The sequence below is a fragment of the Amblyomma americanum genome, chromosome 3 (assembly GCF_052857255.1).
Source record: "Amblyomma americanum isolate KBUSLIRL-KWMA chromosome 3, ASM5285725v1, whole genome shotgun sequence".
Taxonomy (NCBI): Eukaryota; Metazoa; Arthropoda; class Arachnida; order Ixodida; family Ixodidae; genus Amblyomma; species Amblyomma americanum.
In genome coordinates, this window is record NC_135499.1 from 206,843,149 (window position 1) to 206,871,030 (window position 27,882).

Here is a 27,882-nt window from a genome sequence, read left to right on the forward strand (position 1 = left end):
TGTACAAAACACCCTGTCCAATCCCCCACTGCGGTTATTTGCCACTGCAACAGAGGACACCACCACCAACAACAACAAGGTCGGCACCGTGTGCCCGTTTCTTGCGCCGCCCTCCTTTGCTCGGTCTTTTGTAAACTAAAACCCTATGCCTTTCTTCTGAGCGGACCTCCTTTCAATATATATATATATATATATATATATATATATATATATATATATATATATATATATATATATATATATATATATATATATATATATATATATATATATATATATATATATATATATATATATATATATATATATATATATTAGTTTTTTTACTGCACAAGCTGTATATATGGTATATATTTCAGCTTTAGATTATCGTGTACTGCATGTCGAGTTGTCCAACATATGGTCCAGCTGCCTTGCACAGGGGACAAGGGCCAGCCAAGCCGATGAAACTTTGTGCCTTGTCTCCCGATCGTTGAAGGAAACACTAATGTGCACTGAAGTGGAATTTGAGTAGGAAACTTTCTGAGCCTGGTGGCGCCGTCACCACTTCGCTTCAATAGCAACGCTTTTTGCATCCACGCACCGATGCTGCGCTAACTACGAGTGCAGTACCTCAAAGTCATCTTCGAGGCCGACGCTAGCATTGGGTACCGTAACTACATGGATCGATAAGCAGCCCCCTTTTGTATGGGTACTGTCGTGGCACTTTCTTTTTTTTTTACTTCTAACACTAGCCGAGACACTATAAGCTGACCAGTTTAACAGCTAACACGCGTTCTTCGAACAGATTATGCAAATTTACATCTTTTCTTAATTAAACTATCTCGCATATCTTAGATGTCTATTTACACCCCCTTCATACCGGGCGGTCACCTAGCAAATGATATTTAACTATTTAAGGCGCTACGTACTCAACTGTGTACATGGCGAATTCTCAGCTTTTCCTGGAAGCAGTGATTTCTTTGTTCCCGATGAATTTGCCACTTTCAATATCACAAGTGCACGCCTTTCCATGTTGCAGAGCAAATAATATTTATCGAAACAGTAATCATTCTACAGCAGGTACTTCGACATTAGCCGACATAGGGTAACATAACCAATTCTAAAACTAGCAATTATCACTTTTTTTTTTCGCGTTTCTAACAACATGTGCATCTCAGAAAAAAAAAAAACGATGCGTGATCCCCTGACCCGTCGAGTACTCATGTGACAAGTCCTGGTGTTTAGACGTTATACAATTTCCGTCCATTATGAGACTTTGGGCAGAACTTTGCACATGTCTTAAAAAATTTAAAAAAAGAAACGAAAGTTATCTTGCGTGTTCTGCGTTCCAAACCTAATTTGGCTTCTTTTGAGGCCTGAACTGACTGTTTCCGCGCTAGGTATTTTTTTTTTCTGAAGAGAAATGACGCGCAGTGCCTGAAAGGGTTATAACTATAGTCTTTCGCATCCACTGTCTCAACTTCCTCCTCTCTGCTATACTACTGCCTCACTCTTCTCCGCCAGTCCTAAAATCTTCTCCCACCAGTTTCCGTTTCCAGAACATTGACCACATCCAACTATAGCACAGCGGAGAAACACCGTAATCGCGCAAAACCGCCACAGAGAGCGGACCCACGTATCTTTCTGTATCCCGACAGGCGCAGCCCTGCAAACCTCTGACGACCGAGCTTATCCGGAAACACGCAGCCTCTTCACGGCGCGAGTGCCACACCAAGGCTGCAGCCTGGCCTTGAGCTGCAGACCCCTCGCGAGTTATCGCCGCAGTACACACCGAGTGGCCGCGACAACCTGACGGGCCGCGAGTTAAAAAGAACTTTGCTCGGAGAGCCAACGGCATGCCCCACAAAAAGGGGAAAAAAAAAAAACTCGCCGCGCCGCCTGCCACATGTATATATGCCAACGACGTCAGGAACAGTTGTAGCGTCATTTTACCCGGCCGGTATGCCGAGCCGGAACTCTGAGTCACCGAGCGCCGTTAAGCACTCGGAAAAAAAGCTCTCGGGCCTTCGGTTGGAGACCCGCATGGACAACACCCTCTCAATGCTAAGGCCTCTCCACCGGCCGCGTGACGTCACGCCAAGGGACCGTGCAGGCCCCGCGCTCCGCGATTTCAGCGCGCCGCGCCCGTCTGCACTATTCGGGTACTGCCGTACGTAGCTGCCTTATAAGTGATTCCTTCATTTTCATTTTTGTCGTTGCTGCAGAAAAGAAATTCGCTAGTTTGTGCGCGCCTTAGGCTATCATTTTATCTGCTTTATATATTTTTTTTATTGCAGAACACCTTATTGTCAAGAAAGTTCGAGCTGCTAATACAGTTTTTTATAATAAACAATTTAGCATACGGCCGCCAATTTCGCATTATTGGTCATTATAATAAAAAATTGATTAGTTAATTTCAATTAATCATCTAATTATTAGGTTCTATCACGTACATGATGTCTGCCGTGCGGTAAAATCCATCCGCACAGACCGCACATGCGTATATCTAGTTGTTAAAGTAGAAGTTCGTGAACATTGAAAAAAAAAACACCGTCTACTGCGCATTGTGTTAGTTTTATTCTGTATTGTGTTTTGCTTAAAGCTTTCACACACAGCAATAATGACACTCACAATAATGTTGCGCTGTTGAGTATTTGTACAGCTAATCTGACCCTTACAATAAAAAACGACGAGACACCAGCAATGAAGTGTGCGCAAAGCATTTTTATTGCTTGGGAATAAAACTTACTTCTTCTTAAGCGTTGCTGCTTTCCGGGCTGCGGCCTTCTGCTGCGCATTGTCTTGTATGGCATCATTTCTTAGTTTGCAAAAGTTGTTTAGAACAACGTTGGTTGCAACGCGTACTACCAAGCGCAGGAGAGTTTGTGCAGTGTGGCCATTTTCACATGTCTCAATGTCGTGTTCGTCCAGGAGGGAAATCGTCTGTGAAATCACGACACCACGTTGATTTCTACAGGAGAGAAAATCTTCCGCGGTTGCTCCAAAAGACAACTTCTCTGCAACTAGTTTAGTCATCAGTACCATGTGAACTGTGCATGGCTGGGGAAACTTCAGCCCTCCTCTCGACAGGTTAGCTATCATGGCAGTATTTTCCGCTTCGATCTCTCGATTTTCAATCACCAATGTGCTGAAGCAAGCAGAACATGAAAGCTTCTTTAAAGCAGCATGAGCAGCGTATCCTGCAATGTAGACAATAGCATCCATGTCAGAGTGGGCGTGTGTAATATCGTCGTCGCTGACAGCCACAGAAAAGTTGCATGGGACAAGATCCTCACTTACGTCTTCAAACTCTGTTTCCTCGCGTGGAAATGTCAAAAGTTTTTGAAGACGAAGCTTCTTCTCACATTCGTAGAGCTGACGCACGGAAATGTGGTACTGTGATCCTGCCAGCTGGCGGTAACGGCCGAACCGGTCTTCTAGCGCATCCGTCTGAAATTTGCCCAGCAGTACGTACTTGAAGTGAAGTTCTTCTAAGCAGTAGCGCGAGAGTTCTACCAGAGAATAGCATGTCAGTCGCAAAGCACTGTGAGTCTCTTTCGTCAGCGAGCCACTGGTGATGTTTATTCTTGCCCAAGCGTCCAACCAGTCCACAACGCCGCTCAGGAAAGCTAACTGTGTGTCATCAACAGACCTTACAGGGTCTTGCATGCTGTCCCTTAGCCTCTGGCCTTTGCAAGGGGTCTTAACATTGACTATTTGCCACCATGTGAGGATAACGTCAATGAAAAGAGCAGTCGACTCAGCTTGAGGAATCTTGAACGCGGAACCATGTGTCCTGAGGGCATTTGAAACAAACTGATTAATGACGTCGAGAGCGAGCTTTACATTTTGCCGCTCCATTGAGGTTGGATTCACGGCTTTTGCGTTCAGTCTGTAAGCAGCCTTCACAAGCGACGTCTTCTCTGAAGAATAAAGCTGCCGCACAGCTGCGAAAGAAGCAGCTTTCATACGAGGAGGCCCTTCGGGCATTGCTCCACTCAAGTCCATTTCAGGGAAATAGAGGCATGTTCCAGGGTTTTTCTGGTTAATCCAATTGTTCCTAATGCACTTCAAGAGATGCACAGGATCGACCACGTAGAAAAGAGGGCGAGCGTTATCGGCTGGATGGGGATAGACAATGCTCACCTGAGGACTTGTAGCAAATAACGACATCATCTTGCGGTTCAGAGCATTGTTGTCCGTTATCACAGCGATAATTTTGAGCCCCATTTTCTCAACATTAATGATTATGTTCTTAGCATGCTCGTGCAAAATTTCTGCGCTCAGTTTGCTCACAGGTAATATGTGAATGACGTCCTTGTTTGCAGAAAGGAGTGATTGTACCATGAACACATGGGCTGTTGTTGCTGGTTCCGTTGAATGAACCGACGATCCTACTATTGTGCCCCCTTTGTAGTCGAAGTATGGTTTTATGTGGATCTCATCGATCATCAGGGTCACTGTCTTCTCGTGGTCTTTCATTGATTTGACTCGTTCTCGGATGTAGGAGAGACAGTGCGGTTGATTTTGCTCCACAAGAGGGTCAGCTTTGTAATTTGAGCAAACACGGCGCAGTGTGGAAGGATGGGGCAGAATGATTCTTGATGCAGCTCTTGTGAAGTGATATGCGTGAGGAGAAATTGAATTCAAAATACTGGCGAATACCAGCAGCTCTGCGCTATACACATGCTGTTTCGCGAGGAGAAGCTCTATCTGCTCAACCAGAAATTTCAGCAAAGAAGACTGTTCTTTCGTCGTATCACTGTCCTCAATGAGGTCTGCAAGCAGTGAACCGACAAACTGCAATACTTTAGTATGTTTCGACTCTTTCGTCACCTCAGGTATATTATGCAAGCCTATCTCGAGTTCTTCTAGCAGCAAGGACAGGCTGGAGGTGTCGCATACTTGAGCTGGCAGAATCCTGCCTGAAGGAAGCGACAGAAGCTTCACTCCATTCAAGAAAACAGAAAGTGACAGATCAGGGAGAACTACCAAGGCGCATTTCACATTAGGTGAAGGATCATTCTCGATGAGAAGGAACCTAACGCACTGCTCATCGACAGAAACGGTCCAGAATTTCGTGTTGCAGATTCCAGGCAACTTAGATTTGAACTCCTCGTAAGATGAAACTTTGTTTCTTTTCTGTTCAAGCTCATTAGACTCAAGTGACTTCCTCATAGCCTCCTGCAAAGCAGCGTTTTCCCTTCTTGCTTTTTTCGTCTCTGGCGATTCACTCCGTCCAGGCGTTGAGGACAAGTATTTTGGGCAGTTTGGAAAAACAGAAGGCGCAGCATCAATCTTCAACTGTAGCCTGTCACGCTTCACCTCTATTATTTTCCCTGTCAGTTCATCTTGGTGTGACAACGTCGTAATGAAGTCGCCTGCGTGGAAGTGCAGTTCACACACCTGCACGAGAAAATGAAGCAAGGCCATTCGCCATGACTCTCCATTGCCTAAAACACTAAGTAAAAAGAGTCTGAATAGTGAACAGCTTTTACATATTTACACAGCTTTTACACAAGCCTTGTGCACATCCACAGAACTAAATGCTTCCTGGACAATTCATACATAAGTGTAAGAAGTGATATCATTGCCTACAAAGACAGCATGCCTTTCCGGGAGCGACAGCTCACAACTAAGATAATTACCAGCGCCTATTAAGCAATATTTCAGAGTCTTACCCTCGAATGCTCTGTAGGTGTGAAATCCTTCCGTGGAATGGCTCGCAACCAGGCTTTTCTTCGTACTTCGTCTCTTGGGAAGCAATAAACACGTACTTTGGGACCATTCTGGTAGTTCCCGCGGCACCCGGGAACACAGCACCGGCCCATGTTTCACGAAGTTGCACTCGCTACACGGCAGGCAATCAGTTTCCCATTCGTGCGCTAGCACAGGTACGCACGCCACACAAGAAACGGCCACACGAAACAGACACAGCCGTGCGAGGAGCGAACGGAAATGCACCCAACGCCAGGCTGAAAGACTCAAGCAGCAGCTAGACGCTCACTGCAAGACTGCGTTCGTGTCTGTGCTTGCCCGGGCAAGCGCGAGCACATCGAGGGAGACAACCGAGCGGAGCGGAGCCGCGCTTGGTGAGCAGCCTGACCGGACACTTGGCGTGACGTAGCGCGTGTGGAAAGGAGGGCCTGGAGAGGCCTGAAGAAAGTATTTAGAGGGTGTTGGCATGGATGCACGAGGGGGAGGAGGGGGGGGGGTGCATAGATTTTTGTAAAAAGCGCTCCCAGCGCGTCGCCCCTTTGCTCGAAAGCACGAGGGTTTTACGCTGACCGCTGTGTGCAAGCAGTGCAAAGATAGACGCGAACGTTGTATATACGTTCCCGCAACAGCCCTCCAGAGAACACGTGTTCTGACCCCCGCGCGCAAACAATGAAACCTGGCTTCGCTCAGCGCTCCGCCAGCACACGAGGCAGCAGGCGCGCGCGACTGTGGCCGTGGACGCAAAGCTATACGAGCACGAGGCGACTGTTTCCACAAGTGTTTCGTCCTTGCGCGTCAACCGCACAGCTCTGGAAGTGGCCTCTCATTCGTAGATTTCATTCCGTACCAACCAGGGACGAATTCACGGGGCACTATTGGAGGAGGAGGCGGCTTGAAGGAGGGGGTCAGTCCTATTTCCACCATGCATTTAGCGGGCATTTTTTATCGAAAAACAAAACGGGAGGGGGGCAGGGGGTTCGCAGCGGGGTTCTCATTTGCACAATTCCTTGCCCGTGACAGCTATAGCCACAGGAAGTAGTCCCCTATAAAGGCCGTCTAAATGTGCCAACCAGTAAACAGCAGGACTGGCACCGAGGCCAGCACATGCAGAAACGACATGTGGTGTGGCCCGATGTAACTGGCAAGAAAGACCGCAATGAACCGAAGAACGGTAGTGGCTGGACTGTATTCAATTGTTGCACAACTACCAAACTCTGGCGCTAGCCACGGGAAGTCACCACCCCATTTCTCTGTTCACGGCCTTAAAAAATCCAGACGGAACTCGAGCGGGGAACATGAGCTGAAACCATAAAAAAAGATAAGTGGGCGATACTCCGCGCCCCGCACGAACCACGGCGGGAGTCTGTAAGTGAGACTCCGTGTATCCGAAAGTTGTATTTTCCTTCTTGTATATCAGCCCTACGCGAACCTTGTCGCCTCTGCCTTCGCGAAGCACTGCCGAAGAATACGGAGACGCTTTCGCCCGACCATTACCGAGAATCACCGCTACCAAATCCCTACTTGGAAGCTCAGCAAAGTTCGCTCTAAAGATTTGAGTTTGATGCAGTGATGTGCCATTCGGGGAAGTCTCCCTTTTGTTCGGAGAATTTGAGGGGTAAATTTTGACAAAAAGGGAACATTTACGGAGTTTCACCGAAATGTGAGAACCAAAATTGTCTTACTTTCTACAAAATTACGGTGTTTCCCAGCTGCTGCACTGAAAAAGAACACCTGAAATAGGGAATTTCGGGCCAAGTGAAAGGGAATTTTCGGCTGCGACATGGAGCGTACATGCCGCACCCTCGCATGCACAACTAGGTAATACATAAATTTCAGTTTTAACCTGATTGGTTTGATCCCAGGATAATGGAGGAAAATATGCGTGTCTCTCCTCCAGTATACAGCGAACATTTGAAATTTTATTATCATGAGCAATACCTGCTTTTAAAAAAAGACGTCTTTCGGTATTTATATCATCATCAAAACGCGATAAAACGTTCCACTAGATATCACTGTATGCCATGCATTTAATCACAGCCAACTGTCTTACTTCCTGCCATCATGTAGACCACCCACCGATATTGTTCCCGTCATGCGCCTCAAGTCGCACCACGTCCCTTCTCGACCAGCGGCCTAGCGCCGACACGGCGCTCGTGCCGCCGGGGGTCATGTTGCGACGAAGCGGCAGTGCAAGACGAAGTGGCCTCCCACGTGAGAGGACGAACGAAGAAGAAGAAGACAGTCCCTGTTTGCGTTGGTGCTCCCTGCTAGGAACTCTTCATCCTAAACCCCTAACGCTTGTAAATAAATGTAAATAGTATTTCCCCGTAACAATACATACCAGACTCTCAAAGTCTGAAAGTTAATATTCGTACTGAGGTATGCACAAATTATTTAAAGCTCACAGTCACACTCGCCGGATTACCGTTATGAAGTGGCATACGTTACGAAAGCGAATCTTCTGATACATTTCATTCATTTCTCATTGTGTACCTAAAAACGACTTGATAAATTACCCTGCCAACTTTTAAGCTATGCTTTGTGTTCTTAATATTTTGTGGTCACGCAATATAAGCTTCTTACTTTTTTCTTAAATAATGCATTATTGTGTGCCTTTCTTTATGTGTATACACCTTAGGTTTTTCTTGTTTTCTGTAATACTATACACCCTGCTGCTATGTTTGCTGCCTATTCTATATTAATGCCGCTATCTTTGTACTAGCAGATCCCTCAGATAGTTTCTTAATTTTCGGACGTCCTAATATAATTTTTGTATATACAATAAATATTGAACAAACTTGAACAGAGTACAGATCGATTGATGTCCAAATTCAGTGCCCGACTACGGTACCTTCTTCTGAATATAAATTTTGTGTAACACACTATTCACGCACAGAAATAATTCGGTTCTCCATGCAGAATGACAATTTTGAGCAGCAACTATCTTGGGCACGGTTCAGTACCCGACCGCACTGGATCCAATGATGAATGCCGCTCTTACGTGTCCGAACACATCGGCAAACGTTTCGGTACGCGTCAACTGGTAAAAGGCTGAGCCCGGTATGTACCCAAGCCCCCGCCCTCCCACCCTTCTTGTAACAAGAAGTCATCTTGAGCCCCTCCCAAAAAAGAAAAAAATCCTGGTTACATGTCTGCACCAAGCATACCTTCAGTACAAGTCAGGTCTTGTCGAGTTACAATTTCGTACGATCTTAGACTAAATAGTTAAGAATAGTCACAAATATTGCGTATAAAAGTGGAAAGGTATCGCAAGACCGTCTGCTCTCGCCCTGTACATATCAGCGCGCAAGCGGAAAACGACGTCTACAAGCCTTGGCAACTTCCCGATGTCCCCATAGTGTGGCGTGACCATAGCATGACCATAATGTGACCGCTAATCACACTGCGTCACCACGCGTCACCACGCGCGCACGTCAGGCGCTTGGTGGTGCACTCACGCCATCTGGGACGAGGAAAACCAACGACGGAGACGGACAAACGCGACAAGGTCAAGCGGATACCCGGACGTGGTGGCTTCTTCTTTGCGCTCCTCGCGCCCAGTTTCCTCGTCATCGACCCCCAACGACTTCCATCCCGTTCCATGATAATAATGACCCCACCCCCTCACACATATCACACACGATCACCACAGGGATGCCACGAAGCACGCCGCAGGAAAATGGCACCCTTCGCCGCAAAAATGTGCAATACACCAGATGAATCTTGTGATCAGCGGATTAATCTCCGTGTCCAGTATGTTTCCAGACACCCCACTGTGCGAGCCTCAAGAGGAGAAAATAATTACAACTACCTCCATGTTTCACGGTGCTGCTGCTCATGAAGAAAACTTCAAATAAACGAATTACGACAGCGCATGCGACCCGCAGTCACGAGTTTATAGAACACAATATTAGCGAGAAAAAAAAATCGACAGCACGGTTACCGCTGGTCAACGCGAGATACAGCGAAAGATGTTAAGGTATTTGTCCTTAATGATGTGTAACGGTAGAGAATATGAGAGAGACCTTGCATCTGTATAGTTCTAAGGCGCTCTTTTTAATTTTCCACACATATGTAGTCTTTTTTTTTCTCTAGGTCAGCTCTCCAGTCCGCCGTCCAACAAGCGCAGCACTGCCGATGATTCTCTCCTCGGGCGGCGCGTTTCGCAGCAGGTGTCGCAGATGGACCGTGCTACATGCCTCTGCTCTCGTCATACCCTCCATCCGCCTTTCACGGTAACCACGTTCCGGGTGGTTACAGTGGTACGCCTTCCTACTCTCTCGTCATGCCCTCTTCCACTCGCCGTACCCTCCTTCCAAGGCAACCCTCCGGTCGGTTGCGCCTTCTTACGCTCTCGCCATACCCTCCTCCTTCCACGGTAATCATCCTCCGGTTGGGGATTCCTCCGCTCTGTCCACAGCCTCCTCCTTGCACGCTTGCACAGTGACAACCTTCCGGGTGGTTGCCGTGTAACCATCCTCTGGTTATACCTTCCTACGCTCCCCCCATAAAGCCTCCTTCCATGGTAACCCTCCTCTTCCTTCCAGGGTAGCTACCCACCGGGTGGTATCCGTGGCAACCGCCGACCTGTTGCGCCTTCTTACGCTCGCGCCATACCCTCCTCCTTCCACGGTAACCACTCACCGGTTACGCATTTCTCCGCTAACGTGATACCTTCCTTCTCGCAAGGTAACCACCCTCCAAGTGCTTCCCAAGGCATCGCACCCACCAGTCAGGCCGACGACTACGACGGACAACGACATACGACTACGACGCGGAACCCAGAAACGGGCGCTTAACAGCTGTCGCTGTAAAGTTAATTTCATCGCTGTCTTTACACTCAGCCTAGCTGGACTTCCCGAATCGATTCCACTTTAATTTCCCGCCCTTCGCCACTCGCTGAAGCGACGTCACGCCCTAGGCTTCAGCCAATAACGAAGAGCGAACGTGGAGCATGGCGTCACTTCAGCCAATCATGAAGGGCAGTGGGAAATTACAAAACGGCACGCCCACCGAGATGCGTGACAATTACTGCGCCATCTCCTTTCCTCAAAAACAAAAAAAAAACAATTTTTATGGAATCGGTTAAAGAATCGTTATATGATAATATATAGCCCTGAAGTAGATAAGGGCGCCATAATTCTGATTTCGCGAATTACACAGTGCACCCTTCAACCTCGAGCAAAGCGACGTTACCATTCAACGAGACCACCACACGGTTAGCTACAGCGTTCAAATGCTTTCTGATTCTACAGCAAGAAAGTTGAGTGAGCTCAGAGAAATCCTCGATAAGGCAACGAGGTGCCACTTCGTGCGTCTCTCTCCTTGCCCCGGTTTTTAATGAAAGCGGGAGATGTAAGTAAATAAGAACGGCGACGTGACCACCCGCTGGCACCGCGCCCTGTCGTCGAACGTGCTGCGAATGATCAAGGCTCACTGCGCTTCCACGCCGCTTGGCGCGCTGGTGTCCGATGGAGCCGGCGCGGCCGACGCAATCGCCGTGTCCGCACCATCCTTTACGGAGCGGTTTGCACAAGGCATGCAGAGGAAGACTCCAACTGCTATAGGCTCATGTGACGCCTGTCTCGGAGTACCCCAGAAGAGAGCCTCTACACCTGTAATTGCTGTTCCGCCTACGGAGGGATTAGCGGCCCTCTCCTTGACTCTTCTTCATTATTATTTTTTTGTTCACAACTCCATGACCCAACTCAGCCGCGTTCGCACTGGCCTTGACTGGTCCTGTCCGCTACGGGCAAGGGCGAGCGTTGGCATTTGCATCTTGGCAAAGCGATATTGAGCGCGCGTCTACAGCGTGAATGCGGAAGAATACGCAGCCGCTGCTATTACCGCGGTGCTGCCAAGCTCACCTACTTCCAAGTGGAGCGACGTACTCAGAGAGAGAGAGTCCTTCGCCTAACTGAGGTCAAGGCAACTTTTTTTTTTTGTAGTACGCTTAGAAACAACGCGACTTTACAGCATTTCACGCTCCACCGTGGCAGGTTGTAGCCGCGGTTCTGAGCAGCAAAGGAGAAAAAAAAATTAAACGATGTCCCAACTCCAAGCATGCTGCATCTTCATCAAAAAATAAGCTACATAATTTAATGTCATTAACTGCCTACCTGGTCGTTTACTTTCATTTAGAAATAATTAAAACAATAAACAAACACTAAATGACTGAGTTGAGAACACAGACACAAGATAGCTCCCAAAGCCTTTTTTTGTTTTGCTATATTGTTCGCGGCGTACTAAACCGCAGTACCGACAACATAGAACATATGGCTTCATCTTATAGAGTGCTCTTTCGTGATATTAGCCGGAAGGGGGATGAAAATAATTAAGCAAGGTGAGCTTCTACATAGAACACCCACTCCCAACGCATCGCCGAGTGGCGCTGCTGTTCCTAAAGTCCCTTGGTAATTTCAGCTGGATGGATGGATGGATGGATGGATACGGCTGAACCCTTTACATCGGGCGGTGGCTCAAGCCACCTAGCCATGTCTTGTGAAATTTTACTCCTGTCTTGCTTTTAGCCACCAATCAGATAACCTTCGCTTGGTTACTTCTAACCTCTTAAAATCCACTTTCCCTTCACTATCCCTAAACCCCAATGCCTTGGGTAAGTCAGCCCCGCTGCCTTCCACTGTAGGGTGAAGCCCTTTACAGAAAAGTATCAAGTGTTCAGCCGTTTCCTCCTCCTCTCCGCACGCAATGCACAAAGTGTCTATCTCCTGGTACCTGACTCTATACTTCTTAGTCCGCAAAACTCCAGTCCTGGCCTCAAACAACAAAGAACTTCCCCTACAATTATCATAGATATTTTCTTTGACAATTTCCTGTTTAAAGGTCCGGTATGTTTCTAGTGCCGATTTCGTCAGCATCCCTGTTTTCCACAAAGCTCTCTCTGTTCCTTTAACCTTTTTCTTAACCGATAATTGCTGATTTGCCCCCTTACTGCTGTCCAGATATTTGCTTGTCAATTTTCTAGTTCGCTTTCTCCATTTCGTGTCAACATTCTTTATATACAGGTATCTGAAAACTTTCCTAGCCCACCGCTTTTCCTGATGTGCAGCGCCATCTGTGGAAGAAAAGTAAAAACTGGGACGTTGACCACTGCACTAGCTAATTTCGTCGCAATATTCTCGCGCGCTTTCTTGACGTGTACGCGCTGGCGCATCTTAAGTGTATCGCCCGCATTGCGGCTTCAAGAAGATCGGCCAGATTGACGCGCACTTACGCAAAGCGAACTAAATTAAAGGCGAGAAAGAGCCACGCCTGCTCAGTCGAGCAGACGATCGACGACGGATATCACTACCTTACTAAGGCAAATTGCCTACATTCGGAGAAATACATGGAGCGGAGAAAAAAAATGTTTCTGCTCGGCCAAGTTTGCTATACTCGACTGAAAAGCTTGGTCAAGTATGCGACATGCGTGCTCCGCGCACTGGGACACAACCAACTCGCTTGGTCGTGATGCAGATCAACTCAGGCTCGGCGAAACCAGGCGTACTACTACTCTCATTTACCTCTGTTCTTACGTGATGCTCGCACTTCATTTCTGTGAGAATATTTTGCAATCATTAAACTTGTGGCGCGCGAATGTGGCGTTCCGTTTGGGAGTGAAAAACAAAGCAACAGAACAAAAACACAAGCCAGTCTGTTTCGACGCCACTGAACTGCGTTATCGACATGTAAACCGGAAGGGGACAAGCCTTTACCAACGTATAAGCAGTAATAACAGCGCAACACTTATTTAACCTCATTTTGAAGGGGCAACGGAGCGCAAACAGGAACAGCAGACGAATGACGAACAGTATACACACTACAAGCGCTGTCCCTCGTCCACTGCCCGCACTCGCACTGTGTTGTCCCTTCAAAGCAAACGCCACCCCACGCGACCAACTTGCTATATATCCTACTTATTGAACTGCCTTGGTAGACCGCAGCGGTGGCAGAGTCGTTTGAGCATCCACCTCACATGCGGGAGGTGCCGGGTGCCATCGTTTCTGAGGCAACAACAACAGCAGCAGCTATACCGCAGTCGTCGCGTGCGTACCCTCCGTTACGTACTAGTTGAGTCGCTATAGACGAAAGAATGCAAACAACAGAACAGCCACAGCAGAAAGCGAGGTGAAACCATCTGGAAATACTTGATTATCCTTCATCGCGGCTTGTTGCCGTTTTTTTCTCGCACAACTTGCCCGGGAATCGGTGCAGTATAAACAAGTGCGTCTCGTTCTTCAGTGCTTCGTGCACTGTTGCGGCAGTACACGACACAACAGTACTTCGTACCTGCGCTTTGCTAATCCCCGACGTCTCGCCCGTCGCGCGTGCACATGAAGCTAGCACGGAATCTTCTCCGGTCGTCGCCAGGGGGAAATGCGGCGCTGCCGTCGCGCGACCAAACTTGAGCTTGGTAAGCTAGGCACAAAACACGACCAGTATTTCCTGGCCACTACGACTAAAGCGCATCCGGAATCAAGTGGCACTGACACCAGCGAAGCATTTTCTTTCGCCTCGGCTCTCAACGACCCTTATGAAAGTTCAGCGCGCTGCAGAGCCGGAAAATGTACGGGGGAAATTGCGGTGAGCGTGATGATGTCCTGCGGTGACCACGGCATATAAACAAGCCTAGAGTACTAAGAAAAAGAGAGACGCTCAAACTTTCTAAGATATACACAAACTACGGAAAAAGGTACCGAATGTCCTACAGTATATCCCCTTCTATTTTAACCAACTTCCCACTGAAATACAGCTGAACCTCGTTATAACGAAGTCGAACGGGCCCAGCGATCACTTCGTTATATAGCTCGTGTTCACCAAGCATCCAAGGAGAATCGTCATTCCTGTGTATAAGCAATATTTCGTTATGAACCGCTTATAAAGAGGCTCGACTGTACTATTATTAGAGTCACTTAAAGAGGTCAAATCTAAGTAAGATCGAAACTGATCACCTCTAGAACGCTGCAAGTTAGGCATGAATTGAAATTACTACTCAAAAACATTCTAAAATTTTAGTTGACATGCCTCGTGAAGCTTGATAGTCTCTATTTTTGTCCTTTGAACCTGTGTATTAAGCAACTTTTATTTTACAGAGAGTGATTTGTGTAGCTATTGAAGTATGTTTCTTTGCGTTTTATTATACTGAGCTTTCTGTTCTATATAATTTTCGCGTCTCCATATGCTACAAATCATATTTTGCCGCTGCTGAGTGTGCACTTCGTATTATTTCCGTGGCCCGCACACAAGCGCTCTTTGTGTCGCTTCCGCGGGCACAAGTTTTCCATGTGCAATTTTGACAAATAAACATATGTGTTTGCATGTGTATGTGTATATGTCTCATGGGGGTTTAACGTCCCAAAGCGACTCCGGCTAAGAGAGACGCCGTAGTGAAGGGCTCCGGAAATTTCGACCACCTGGGGTTCTTTAACGTGCACTGACACCGCACAGTACACGGGCCTCTGGAGTTTCGCCCGCATCGAAATTCGACCGCCGCGGCCGGGATCGAACCCGCGTCTTTCGGGCCGGCAGCCGAGCGCCATAACCACCCAGCCACCGCGGCGGCCCTTGAATGTGTATACTTAGCACTAATGTATACACGTGCTCACTCGCGGCGCTATATGTATGTAGCCTGAACAAGGATCCCACCGCGCTTTCTGACCGCAACCGTGTAGTTGAGGTAAGTTGAAACGGAGTACCGAATTTCGAAGCACGTTAACGATATATATATATAGTGATTATTTATTTAAAATAACAAAAAGGAAGGTAAAAGATGTTTGCTCACCCCGGCATCTGCCATCACTAAACGGCGGCACCTGAGCTGGGGTAGCGGAAATATAGGATAGCAGGCAGTTTGAAGAAGTGAAACAAAAGAGGTGAGGGGATAGCAGGAAAGTTTTCATATTTAGCCCGGAAGAGCCCCGCTACGCAGTCCCTGACATGCAGTCATCCAAAGAGCCGGTGGACTAAACGTAAAACTACATCAACTGCTCAGTTTGACGTCTTTGTCCGTCTCATTACACCACCTCCGACACGCGTAGCTTACGGTCGCTCTTGCCCCGAGCAAGCTAAGAACAGCGGAGTCTGCGTGTCCTGCGCAGGAAGCAACAAAGCCGCACTAATTAAGTTCAGTCCTTTACTCACCCTTTCTAAATTTTGTCGAAGCCTTCCTTTTCCGAGTTAAAGGCACCACGTACGCTCGTTCCACATCTTCGAAATCGCGCGCAGCTTTAAAGAGCTGGCGGTGACCGCGTGCCGACGAAAGCTCGCAATGACGCTGCATGCTCCAACCGCGACATCTGGGTGCTGTGTAGCCTGAATGTGCAAACCGATCGCGATCACTTCTCACTGGAAAGGAATGATATGCACGCGACGCTGACGCCAGTAATGGAAATCACCTTTGCGCACTGCTGTAGAGGAATGCACACACGCTGCAGACGGTATTAAGTGGCTACTATCGTTAGCGAATGATAGCACCGCAGCGGTACCACACGATGTGAATTAATGCGGAAGCATGTCGACGTTGCAGGTAGCATCACTGAGCAAAGCAAACGGACGACAGTATAGGCACTTTATGAGGAGCATGTGGAGAGGAGCGTACGATCGAGGCATTGGCACCGCTTTAGCCGCCGACAGTTCGAACACATTTTTGTTGCGGAGCACAGCTCATTAAATTCGGTTACAGTACTCAGCATTGCTTCAATAATTGAACTAAAAAAGGCAGTGTGAAAAGTAAACCGTAAGATGTCACCGGCAATGGTCACTGTGATGTCGGCAACTACTTCTGGGGGCACACAGATGCTGAAGCTCGCCTGATCTTTATAACCAGAAATACCACACAAAGGTTCGATCAATCCGATCTGTGATCCAATTCTGGTCTCCAAATGTTGATGCGCAAACTGAGGAATCCACACATGAGCCAGCTCAGCCAACGCACGATTAAATATCGCGCGGATAGGCAGCGATCTTGTTTCATGATGATGATTATGTATTTTTATGGCGCAAGGGCGTCTATAGCCAAAGAGCGCCATGGCACAAGGTATTTTTCGATTACTCAAGGTGGGGTCAACGACCCCTTTTCCAAGCATTTCAGTCCTTACTAGCCGAGCAGCGGGCCAGGGGAAAGCTTGTACCCATTGTATCACCGGTGGGTACCTGGCGCAACTGGGGATCGAACCCCGCACCTCCCGCATGCGAGGCGGATGCTCAACCACTCGGCCACCGCTGCGGGCGATCTTGTATCGAAATGAGACTACGGCGCCCGCGAAAGAACCTCACGTGGCAGCCGTGCGTCAAAGCCCCCAAAATCGATTCAGCACGAAAAAAAAAATCGATAGAGAAAAATCTGCAGGAAGAAGCCTCAGGCTACAATTCCTTTCCAAAAAATTTCTGTCCATATGAACTCGACGGCACGTTTTCGATGCGCACCGAAGAACATCGCAGCAAGACGACGCCGAGAGTTCCCATACGACTTGTAAATGCATGCGTGGGAGACGGGGGATGAAAGGGTCGCTGTCAGAACGTTACACCACAGTGAACTCGGAATGCGATAAGCGCAGAAAAAAGAAAAAGGCAGACCGCGAGGCTTCGCACGCAGCGACCCGCGCGGTGCGGAAACATGATCCGCCAGCCGGTTCCAACTGTTTGCCGCGGGTTACTAGACAGACGAAAGAAAAAAAATAATAAACGACAGCACGTACGCCGTTCGCAGGAAATGAGAATATCCCTACGCACACGAAACGCTTCCATGACGCCGAAAGTTTAAGTGTTGGTTGCAGTCAAGGCTACGCAACGTAAACAGAGGCGCGCAAAAAAACTGCAAAACGCAAAAAGCTGGCGTCCCGTCACGTCTCTGAGATTTTGAACACTTCATGGCTGCTTTCCACGCGCACCAAGTCGGCTAGCCGCGCTCGCCGGCAGTCCTGGCGGCCAATGTCCTTGGCTCCCCGCGTGCAGGTGTTTATACCGCGAGGGCAAGGGATCCCGCGGACATTTGCATCCGCCGGCTGGCGCCGATACACCCACTTAGCAGTGCTCGTAGTACAATGCTCACGACGTGCGGCAAATCGCCCAAAGGCGCGCGTGAGAACGGCCAGTCCTCGAACCTCGGACGCGTAAGATAAGGCTACCGTTCACAAACCGAGGCAGCGATCTGTGTCAATGACATCGACCCGCATATCAATCCGTCGACGGCCCGGCACAGAAACCGAAACAAGCTGCCACGGGCCCTTGCTTCTTTTCGGGCCGGGATGTGGTGAGCACGGGACGATATTATGCCGCTTCGGGACACCGCACGCGTGCATGTGCATCCGCGCAAAAGCGAACGCGCGGAGTGCGCGATTGCGCACTCCGGCTATGCAAATGACCGCATGTACAAGCATTGAGCACAAGGTTACGGGAGCAGGGAACGACACCGAAATAGAAAGGACTGGAGCAGAGCCCTCTAATCACAGTCGCTCAGTATAAGTGGCAGCCAGCAGCAAAGAGCGACGCAGGGCGGAAACACTATACCTGCGGACGTCTGGCTCGGCTGTTCGTGACGGTCCCCTCCGCCAGGACATCACGATTCTCACGCCAGAGGCAAAGGAAAACAGATTTTTACACAAGCGACGGAGTAACAGAAAACGACGCTTTCAATCGACGGCGCGCAGCGCGAGCTGCGTCCAACCCGGACGTGGCTCCGCGTGAGGGGATACTGATGGGCCGCTCACAAGGCGGGTCTGTGTCCGTTCCTCAAGCTACAAAAACCAAAGCCGAGAAGTTCAATGCCAGTTCGCCAACGTAGCACGGCCTCGCAGAGGCCTACGGCATACAGCTAGTAGCGCAAAGTTGTGCAGCCAACTGCAATGGCCTGTCTATCGAGCGACCATCGCATAACCCAAAAACCTCTGTGCCCCTCTGTTGAGAGCCGTTTTTATTCTTGTTTTTAGCGTCCACGCAACGACGAGCGCAAAAAAGAAATAAAGTAAGAAACGGCGTTGTCGTTGACCCTCAGGGGTGCCGGGAACAGAAAACATCGAATATTTTCCCCACGTACTGCGCGAAGCGCACGCTGAAGCTCTGCAAGACTGACAAGCAGCCAGTCGACCAGAAGAAAGCCTGAGGACGTGGATTTCACGCATCTCGCCCGAGGGGGATGTCCTTTGGCAGAGCTCGCATTCCCGGAGGATGGCGATACTGCCAATACGGAAATTCATTCGACTTACCACGAATACGGCGCAGTCCGATCCAAGCCCCGGTTAGGAATCGGCAGTCAGAATCTCCGAGCTCCGTGTTCACGGCTGTTTATGGCATCTGCGGCTCGGTTTTCAAAGCATTCGACCCCCACACCTGTTGCATCTTTCGCGTTCACACGGTTTTCCGCATTGTTCCCCAGTGGGCGCCACATTCTGACCCACTCACAAGTCTAACGCCCTCTCTCTTCAAGCAGTGGCGCACGAGTACTAGAGGGCGCTAGTAAACACACTTTTGTACAAACATTTGTTTTGTTTTGTTTATTAGGACTGCCTTATTGCGTCTTACGGTCTTAAACCAGTGAATAAATTGTAGTGTTAATACACGTGTCGTGTTCTAAAAATTATTTAAAACACCAATAAACTATACGAATAGACTCATCCCACTCCTTCATTCGTTTACTTATTCACTAACACTCTGAACATTATAGCAATGCAAGAAAACATACATTTTTTGTGTAATGACAGTAAAGTATTGATAAAAAGAAATAATTACATTCTGTAGTGAATCTTGAAATCAGCAAAACATTGATGATGATGGTACTTTAAAGCTTGGCTGGTGGCGTCATCAATACGCTGGTAAGAGAACTAAAGTACAGAGCCGCGCGAGGAGTTTGTGGGGAACAGCTCTACTTTCGACGGTGGCAACAAAGGGCCGGTATACAAACGTGAAATTGGTGCTCAACTTGTCTGGGCTGGGCGGGCCGTGATCTGCGTTTTGGCCTGTTCTTACGCGTGAGCAGCTGATAGCCGGAACATGGACGCGGCTGCTGTTCGTCAGTTGAAAATTAAGACGGGGGTTGTAAAACGGTAAGCATATCCTGTTTCAGCTGTCTGATCGTATGTGGAGGACTGTCATCGTACTACCTGCACATTACTGTAATGGATGCCGTGATCTGCGTTTTGGCCTGTTCTAACGCGTGAGCAGCTGATAGCCGGAACATGGACGCGGCTGCTGTTCGGCAGTTGAAAATTAAGACGGGGGTTGTAAAACGGTAAGCATATCCTGTTCCAGCTGTCTGATCGAATGTGGAGGACTGTCATCGTACTACCTGCTCATTACTGTAATGGATGCGTAGCTGTACGGACGACAGAATAGAGTCTCTTGGTGTTGACGCCTCGCTAAAAAGGAAATACCGGGCAAGTTTCGTCCGTTGTACGCGGAAGTGCTTTCACCCTTTTGTGAACGACGCCCACGCGCGCCGGTCGTTTTTTTCTGAAATGGACCGACTCTTGCAGAATGACAAAGGAGAAGGCGACCTACATTAAGGAGGTCGAAGTTGAGAGGGAGAGGATTGCCAAGATGAAAGAAATGGGCAGGGACGAGTACGATGTGAAGCGGCAGGTGAGCGATAAGTGAACACGCATTTGCCGCGCTCACGCACGCTCCTGTGGTTGTGGCTTGCTTCCGGTTCGCCTCTGAACGCGACGTTCGCGCGGTTGCTGCCGGTGTTTAAATTCTCACTCCGTGACCCTTTCTTTGAGGTTGTGAATGAGAATTTACTGCGTTGGTGCGACGTCGCAGGCTTGTAATTCCATGCCGAATCTAGGGAACACCGGAGGGCTTGAAATTTGTCAGATATCTACTACAGCAGAACAGACTGCCAACGGCTGCTGTGTTTCGTGATCACGAAACAAATGTTTTGCAAATGCCTTATCCAGCTGTGCAGATGTCGGTCACTTTTTTTATGCTGCAATACTCTCTGCATTTATCAAAAACATGACAGCGCCTTTGCACCATTTAGCAGCCACACCTTTCTATTGTGCCTTCCTTGTTACATATGCTGTTCTCATAGACATCTTTTGTCCTATCATAAAATGCAGGTGTGGAAGCTCAATGTCATCTCGTGTCCGGATGGTTCTGCTTGGCAATAACTGTGACTGCTAGCATTATTATGCAGTAGTAAAAATACATTCTGCTCTACAAGCCCCACTTTTTAAAACCAGTATTTAGTTGGCAAGCCCTGAATAAAGTTGGAAATGTCCTTAGAAAAATTATTATTATAAAGAAAAAAAAGTTTTTAGAATGTGCACACAGTTGGCCAATGCAAACTGAATTACTGGCAGCGAAATAAAAGGCTACTGCTGCAAGTAGACCTCAACTAGCCTGCAGGGCTTCTCTTGATGGTGTGCGCTACCTTATGGCAGTCAAGAATGCCTTTGCATCTGAGAAGAATAATATTTAACGGTCGCTCCCATTTTACCTGCAATCCTCAAACTGTACTCGGTTGATATGTGCTAGAGGAAAGGCAAGAAAATGAACTGATTGGGGCTAGTAGTATTTTTATGTGCAGTCGAAATGCATGACTGCCCAGTTGGCAGCCAACTGGGCAGTCATGCATTTGTGCATTTGACACATGAAAGCTATATTGCCACCCTATAATGCAGCTGACTTGGACAGGTTGCACCTTTCTCAAGTGGTTTATTTTTGTTATTTTTTTATAATTGCATGCTACTTCTTTTTTTAAGCAGAAATGCTATACTAACTAGCCCCAGTTGTCAGTTGTAATGCCCCATACCCGATTATAATACCCCATACCTCATGTAATGCCCCCATACCCGGGGTCTTTGAGGTAATAAATAAATAAATGTTATTTTTTAGCAGCACAGCCATCAAGGCATCCTTTGTGCTCGCTCTTCTTCATTGCAGGTATAAAATCTAGAGCTCACTTCCTTAAGTGGGTATTTCAGTCTATATCATGAATAAGAATGAAATGGACATTGTTGGTAGGCTGCAATATTGTGAACAAACTGAAAATGTAATTTTAGAGCAGTTTGTGGCTAAAGTTTTATTTAGTGCTGTGCAATTGCCATCTGGCATATTGGTACATGTACACAAAATGTGGAGCTGTGGTCCTATGAACAGCTTGTCAAAGTCCAGGAATATAGATTTTATTTTAAAATGTTTACAGATGCCAAGTGCTTTCTTGATAGGAAAATTGAGTCAGCATTTGATTTCTGGCCACGCACAAGTTTCTAGTCTTTCCATAACTTTCTTTACTCTTGAAATCCACCGGCTGTGGAAGGTCGATCAACTGTACAAAAATTAAAATGGCTTTACATGTTTCTTTTTGACGATTGTTACTTCGTATATTGAGTTTGGTATAGATTATCCAAATGTTCGAATATTGCATTTAAGCCGTTTCCAATTTGAACATTGCATTATCATCTTAGTCCTATTATTGCATGTCATCTGGATTCTTTTGTATTATAGGAAACGGAACTGTTGCTCTCCTCTTGTAAGCACTGTCTGATATTCTTGGGTTGATACCCATTCACATGCAGGAAGAAGTAGTCAAGGAAGGCCTTGCCATGATTTCAAATATTCATAAGAAGTGGTTGATAGCCTATAATGACCTAAAGGAAACCCTGGTAAGTAATGGTTGCTTGCATAAAACAGTTTCAGCCATTGCTGAACTGAAAAGAAACATAATGCAAAAAGCTTGTGCTGTCCCCCAAGCATTACATGAATACTGGCATGTAACCTTCAAGCCACACCTGTGCATGTAGTATTCATTTCTTGGTGTGCAAAAATGCTTTCCATATATCTTTACTACAAGTGCTAATGGCATAAATAGCTTAGAATGTATTTATGTTTGAATTTAAAGAAATGCATGAGTAGAAGTGTGCCACCTTGCAGCATAGGTGTCAGTGTCGCCCATGGCAAAACCTCATGCTCATGAAAAATATTCATTGAGAAATACTGGCATCACTTGAACACCAATGACAGGACATCAGTGCTGTAGTTGGATACAACTCAAGAATGCAGCAACAAATGCCCCTCAAAGAAGGCCCTCTAGGCCATTGCCTAGAGCCGATTGTCATGATGTCGCAGTTAACCCCTTTGCACCTGGCCACCTGTGATGTCACGATATACTCCACGGCAGCTTTTTTTGGAAATAGGGTGGAAGCTGCGGAGTTGAAACATACACTTTCTTCCTATGTAGTGGGATGTAGTCCCCACTTGCAGTTATTTGCTTTTTTTAAAGCATGGCATGTTGTTAATAGTCATTATTTAAGGCATATTTCTAACACTAGTGCCATATTTCAACATAAGAAGTCAAAGAAAAAATTGGGGGACACTTAAGCTTAGTCTTTGAGGGTAGAATGCGATAGCGTTATCTGGTCCCATTCACATTGCCTACTCAGTTGCCTAATTCCTAATTAGCATAATCATAATCACTCATGTATGCATCAGCACATGTCTCCAAGACCACAATACATTCACTAGGTTCACCTTTATTCAGCTTGAACCAACTAGCCTTCTTGGCCTATGGGTAGCGTGCCTTTTTGCAATCCGAAAAGTCCTGTTTCATTTCCATCCAAACCCAAGTTAACCCAATTTTCTTTCCGGCTCAATTTTATTAATTCTTTGCTTCCATCGGGATTTTTCGCTCGCAGCCAATAACGACACCGGCTTCTCTGCGACATCGGTTCCTTCATGCTATCGCGTTTAAAAGTGCTCTTGATTACAACGAACTTGCTAGGCTACTGTCCGACTGGAGTGATGAGGGCATGCTCTTTGGTACAACCTGCGCACTGGCGACGGTCACAATCAGTTGTGAGGACCCTACCCCTTCTGACCTCACTCACCCTGTTAGCTTCTGTGGTGGAAAGTGCTGCACGCCTGGTTTCATGCCTTCATGCGTGCTATCGTTCGCAAGAGGCAGTATGCCGAAATAACGAAAAACAAAAGGTGGGGGGTTGCTGTACTTCGAGGTGAGTGAGAAGATATATTTTCTTTGAAATTTTGGGAGTTATAAAAGACATAGGAAAGAAATCACCCTCCCATTTCACAAAACTAAAAGGAATAGTGGGTACATTTCGTGGCTTTAAGTGCAGGGTATGAGGTTTGATCACTTTGTTTACTATGCTAACCCCCCATGGTGCACGTACCGATTGCAGGCGAACTGCCAGCGATGGCTCAGGCTGGAATGACAAGTGTTGAAAGTGAGCGTAAGTGAACGCAAAGGGGAATGCAGATTCAACGGGAGCAAATTTTATGCTAGGTGCTCACATCCTGTGTGAATTTTTAGAAACGGTAGGCCGCATTGATAGCCTAGAATGATATTAAAAGGGGCTATGAAACACCTTCTGAGGAGAGCACATAAACTCGCTCAATTGCTACATTGTGTTAGCAAAGAACCCACAGTCACGCATGAAAGATGGCAAGCCCTATCTGGCGACATACTCACTCCCTCCACCATCTTGCACGTCTTTTAAAAGATGGCTATTGGTTGGACACTTTCAGAAGTCGCGCAGCCATCATGGCTGTGGCCACTCAGCCGTATCACTCTGGTGGTTCAGGAAGCTCCGCCCCCTGGGGAATTCCAGTGTGCGTCAGCAGCTGGCGATTGGGCTGAGTGGGTGAGGCTAACGGAGTAACGCTGATCTTTCAGCTTGAAAAAAGTAATGAGAGGAGGAGGAAAGGCGCCAAAATGGTGAAATATGAATTTTCGCTACAGATAACTCTGCTTTTACAAAATGCATTAACAGCCCCTTTACCAGCAAATTTTTTAATAGAGAAATACTGGTTAGGTGTGCTGGTACAGATAGCTGGAGAGATTTGAATATTCCAAACATCAGGAACTATGTTGGGAGAGGTGAGCGAACAATGCTTTAACCAAATATGTAAACCATATTCTTTGCGGTGCATGTCAGGGATGGATTTATAGAGAGGGAGTAAATAAGGGAGTAATTACTTTTTGGCATCCACCCAAGCGCAGCCATATGGCTACAAATAATGCCAATAAGTAATTACTCCCTTATTACAAATTTACTCCACCTTGGGGGATTCCCCTAAACATTGGACCAACACTGTTCCCACTTCGAGTTACTGATCAATTCGCTCATGCCCTACCATAAGCTTGCCGTCCCGGTTAGATCAGTTGGTAGAGCGACTGCTCCGGTGAAGCGGTAGTCCCGGGTCCGAACCCCGGACCTGGACAAGTTTTTCTTTAACTTCCAAGTTTCTGAGAAAGCTGTATAGCTTTCTTTTGTAGCCATATGGCTGCGCTTGCGTGGGTGCCAATAAGCAATTACTCCCTTATTACAAATTTACTCCACCCTCCCTAAGCATTAGACGAAGAGAGAGTAAATGTTTTATTTGTCTCAGAAATTCTAGTTGCGGAGAGGTGGAGCCATTAGTCCAGGGCCCCTGAGGCTGCTGTGGCGATTTTGGCCTGGTCAATCAACTTTCGCTGCTCTGTCAGGCTGTCGCTGGACAGCACTGCCTCCCACTACTGTGCTGTCACATTCTGTACCTTGAAAGCTGCCGTTATATTTTGGCAGCTGCATGTAGTATGATATAGGGTCAGCTTGTCCCCACACCAGGAGCATGCGCTTTGATATTGTGTGGAGTGAATTTTGTTTGGAATGTTGAGATTCGGAGAAGTGTTCACCTGTAATTGTCTTCAGTGAATCTGTTGTTCCCTGTTGAGCCTCATGTGAGGTCTTGGGTATCACATCCTGGCCCCCTGGAGATATTCTAGGATAGCACAGTAAGTTTGAGAGACCGGATTTATGGTGGGGGTCCGTCTCCCCCCAGTGAGAAATTTACTTGAGAAAGCCATGCTGAACCCAATTTTTTCTGCAAAAAAATCTCCAAGAAATAAATGCATGGTTAAAATGAGGCCTTCCCTTTCTCCAGCCACGTCCTCTGGAGCTACCATTAAATCCTCCCCTGCTTCATGTGTATTCAATTTACGGCATATGCGTGAGTCCCCGTTGAATGCATGAAGTATTTCTTTTATACTTTTGTGTAGAACAGATTCAAACAGTGATCAACCAGCAATGGAGTTATCCCGCATGTTTCCGTGTTTTGTTAAACTGTGTGGCTTGTATTGCGATACAGTTGTCGCAGTACCTTTTTTTTTTTTTCACATCGTAAGCATAATCAGGTAGTAGTGTGCTGCTGTAAGGATGACTGGAGCTATGTTAGACTACAGAAAAGCTTTTTTTTTTTTGCAGCCACATTGGCCACATGGTTTTCTGTGTTGTTAGCAGTGCGTGCTGCTAGCAAGAGTCATCGAAAATGCTAATAACAAGGCTGCAGGAAGGTGGAGCAGAGTATAGGCAGCTTGCATGCAGTCTTTGCCTTGCAGAAAACAGTATATTAAATCTGAGCTTGTGGTGGCAAAGAACAGAGGGAGATGCTGTGTACGTATTCAGGCTTTCGCAAAGTACTAACTAGGCACAAGTGCAACAAAGTGCATAGCCTCTTGTCCCAAATAGTTTGCATATTGTAAATACAATTTTCCTACGATTAACCTGTGCAGATTTTTTTCTTGGTAGTGTGCAGGATTGAAGTTTGCTTACTTGTTGACAAGCTAAAAAGGTTTAGGTTCAGAGTCCACTTAGCCGAGCTCGAAGCACCGGTCCTCCTGCGGAGGAGGGTTAGGGTGACAGCACCGCAATTATGCAGCTGTGGCAGGCCACACAATTCCTGCACCATGACCGCTCAGGTCCAGCCATGACTAGGCACATTTAGTTACTAGAAGCCTCCATAGAAGGCATCAGCTGCCCCAGCGACAGAGTAAAGGTGCTGCTGTAGAGAGCAATGCACAAGGTGGCCAGGCGCACCTTTGTGATGCCAGACTATTTGGCAAAATGCCAGTTACGGACACTCCACCTGTGTAGCCTTTTCTTCACTCCAAAGAAAAAGCTATTGCCGAGTGTGCCAAGTCACATGTAGAGAGATTAACCAGAACATGACAGTATGATTCATTGGTCAGAGGGCACCCTATAAGGTGGATTTGCCGTAGCGTTCTTGAGTTTTATCCAACTATAGATGCTGTGTGGAGACAAAGTTGATTTAGAATCAATGGTGTATCGTAAGTGCCTTTGGTATGTATTCGCTCTTATAAAACAAATTTATTTTAGTTTACCAATTTGAATCGTGTGGCAGGGAGGTGCACACACTTACAGGTATTATAAATTTATACCCCAACGTGAAATGTCTGTGCCAAAGCGTCGCACTTCGTTAGGCTCATTGGTTTCACAACTTTATACTTCTTGCCACACACCTAGGCTCTGACAGAGAGATAGAATATGAACAAAGCTCTGTGTTTGTCCTGTTACTGTGTATGTCCATGCCTTGGTGCGGTGTAATAACTAATGATCAGTCAAGAGATTCCTTTTTAAAGATGTCATATAAGCAATTTCACTGAAATAGGAGCTTTGTTAAGAGAAGAAACAGAAAAAGGTCAAAGTCAAGGTACTTCTTGGCTTAGCGTGGCTCTTTCTGAAGTAATGTTTAAATGGTGAACTGTAAAAGAGAAAAAGCATGAAAACGACAGGAGAAAAAAAAGCAGTGGTGTCACATAAGGCAGCCATCCCATTTATAGAGCATGAAATCGTGACCTCACAAATTCAGTTGCTGTGATGCAAGATACAAATCTACTTTCACCTCCCAAGTTCTCTAGCTAAATGAACAGCTTCCTCTGCCAAATAACTGGGTAGGTAATTGTAAGGGGCCCAGCTATTTGACTTCAAAAAAGAAGTTGAGTTTAAACCCGTTACACATAGCAAGCGAAGTGGCTACTGTTTTTCATTTATATTCTTAGGTCCGGTGACAGAAAGTGCCTAACATTCTACTTGTTTATTCATTTTTGTAGGAAAATTCACAAGACCTTTCGGAAAGTGAGGAATACCTTGCTGCCAAAGAAGCACTGGAGCAGGCGCAGTTGGCCTTAGAATCTCCTTAGTTATCAGTGTTACATAGTCTGTGAAATATAAAGGCCACCTACAGTTCCTGCTTTTGCCATTTGCTTGTCTTTTTAACAAGCCTTTTCTACACCTGCTTGAATATTATTCAGAATGCTTAGGGTGGAGCACTACTGTTGTCCTCTATTATTCGTTTTGTGTCTTAGAGATCTGCACTATGCCACGAGGGGTGGACTCTGGGTGCAGGAGTAATTTCCAGTAACATATTGCTAGTTAGCTAAAATTGTTC

General features: G+C 46.9%; 2 protein-coding genes across 8 annotated transcripts in view; one reads left to right on the forward strand and one right to left on the reverse strand.

Annotated features, from left to right (window-relative positions):
- The window catches only part of LOC144125925 (uncharacterized), a 104,520-nt gene extending 85,438 nt beyond the window's left edge, over positions 1 to 19,082 (reverse strand). For 3 of the 5 annotated variants that reach the window (XM_077659752.1, XM_077659751.1, XM_077659750.1), the window contains exon 1: positions 18,903 to 19,082. The gene's annotated coding sequence lies outside the window, so the exon portion shown is untranslated. The remainder of the gene's footprint in view (positions 1 to 18,902) is intronic. The other 2 variants (XM_077659747.1, XM_077659748.1) reach the window with 2 other exon arrangements.
- Positions 19,083 to 19,538: 456 nt separating this feature from the next.
- Positions 19,539 to 27,693, forward strand: LOC144125929 (tubulin-specific chaperone A-like). Of its 3 annotated transcripts, none has more exons than XM_077659756.1 (4): positions 19,539 to 19,739; positions 20,169 to 20,274; positions 22,215 to 22,301; positions 27,545 to 27,693. In XM_077659756.1, exons 1-4 carry the CDS (start codon positions 19,687 to 19,689, stop codon positions 27,632 to 27,634), a joined length of 336 nt encoding a protein of 111 aa, XP_077515882.1. In that variant the 5' UTR covers positions 19,539 to 19,686; the 3' UTR covers positions 27,635 to 27,693. The 3 variants fall into 3 exon arrangements, with proteins under 3 accessions (XP_077515882.1, XP_077515881.1, XP_077515883.1); XM_077659755.1 differs by lacking the exon at positions 19,539 to 19,739 and adding an exon at positions 19,768 to 19,924; XM_077659757.1 differs by lacking the exon at positions 19,539 to 19,739 and adding an exon at positions 19,931 to 20,069.
- Positions 27,694 to 27,882: the final 189 nt, after the last annotated feature.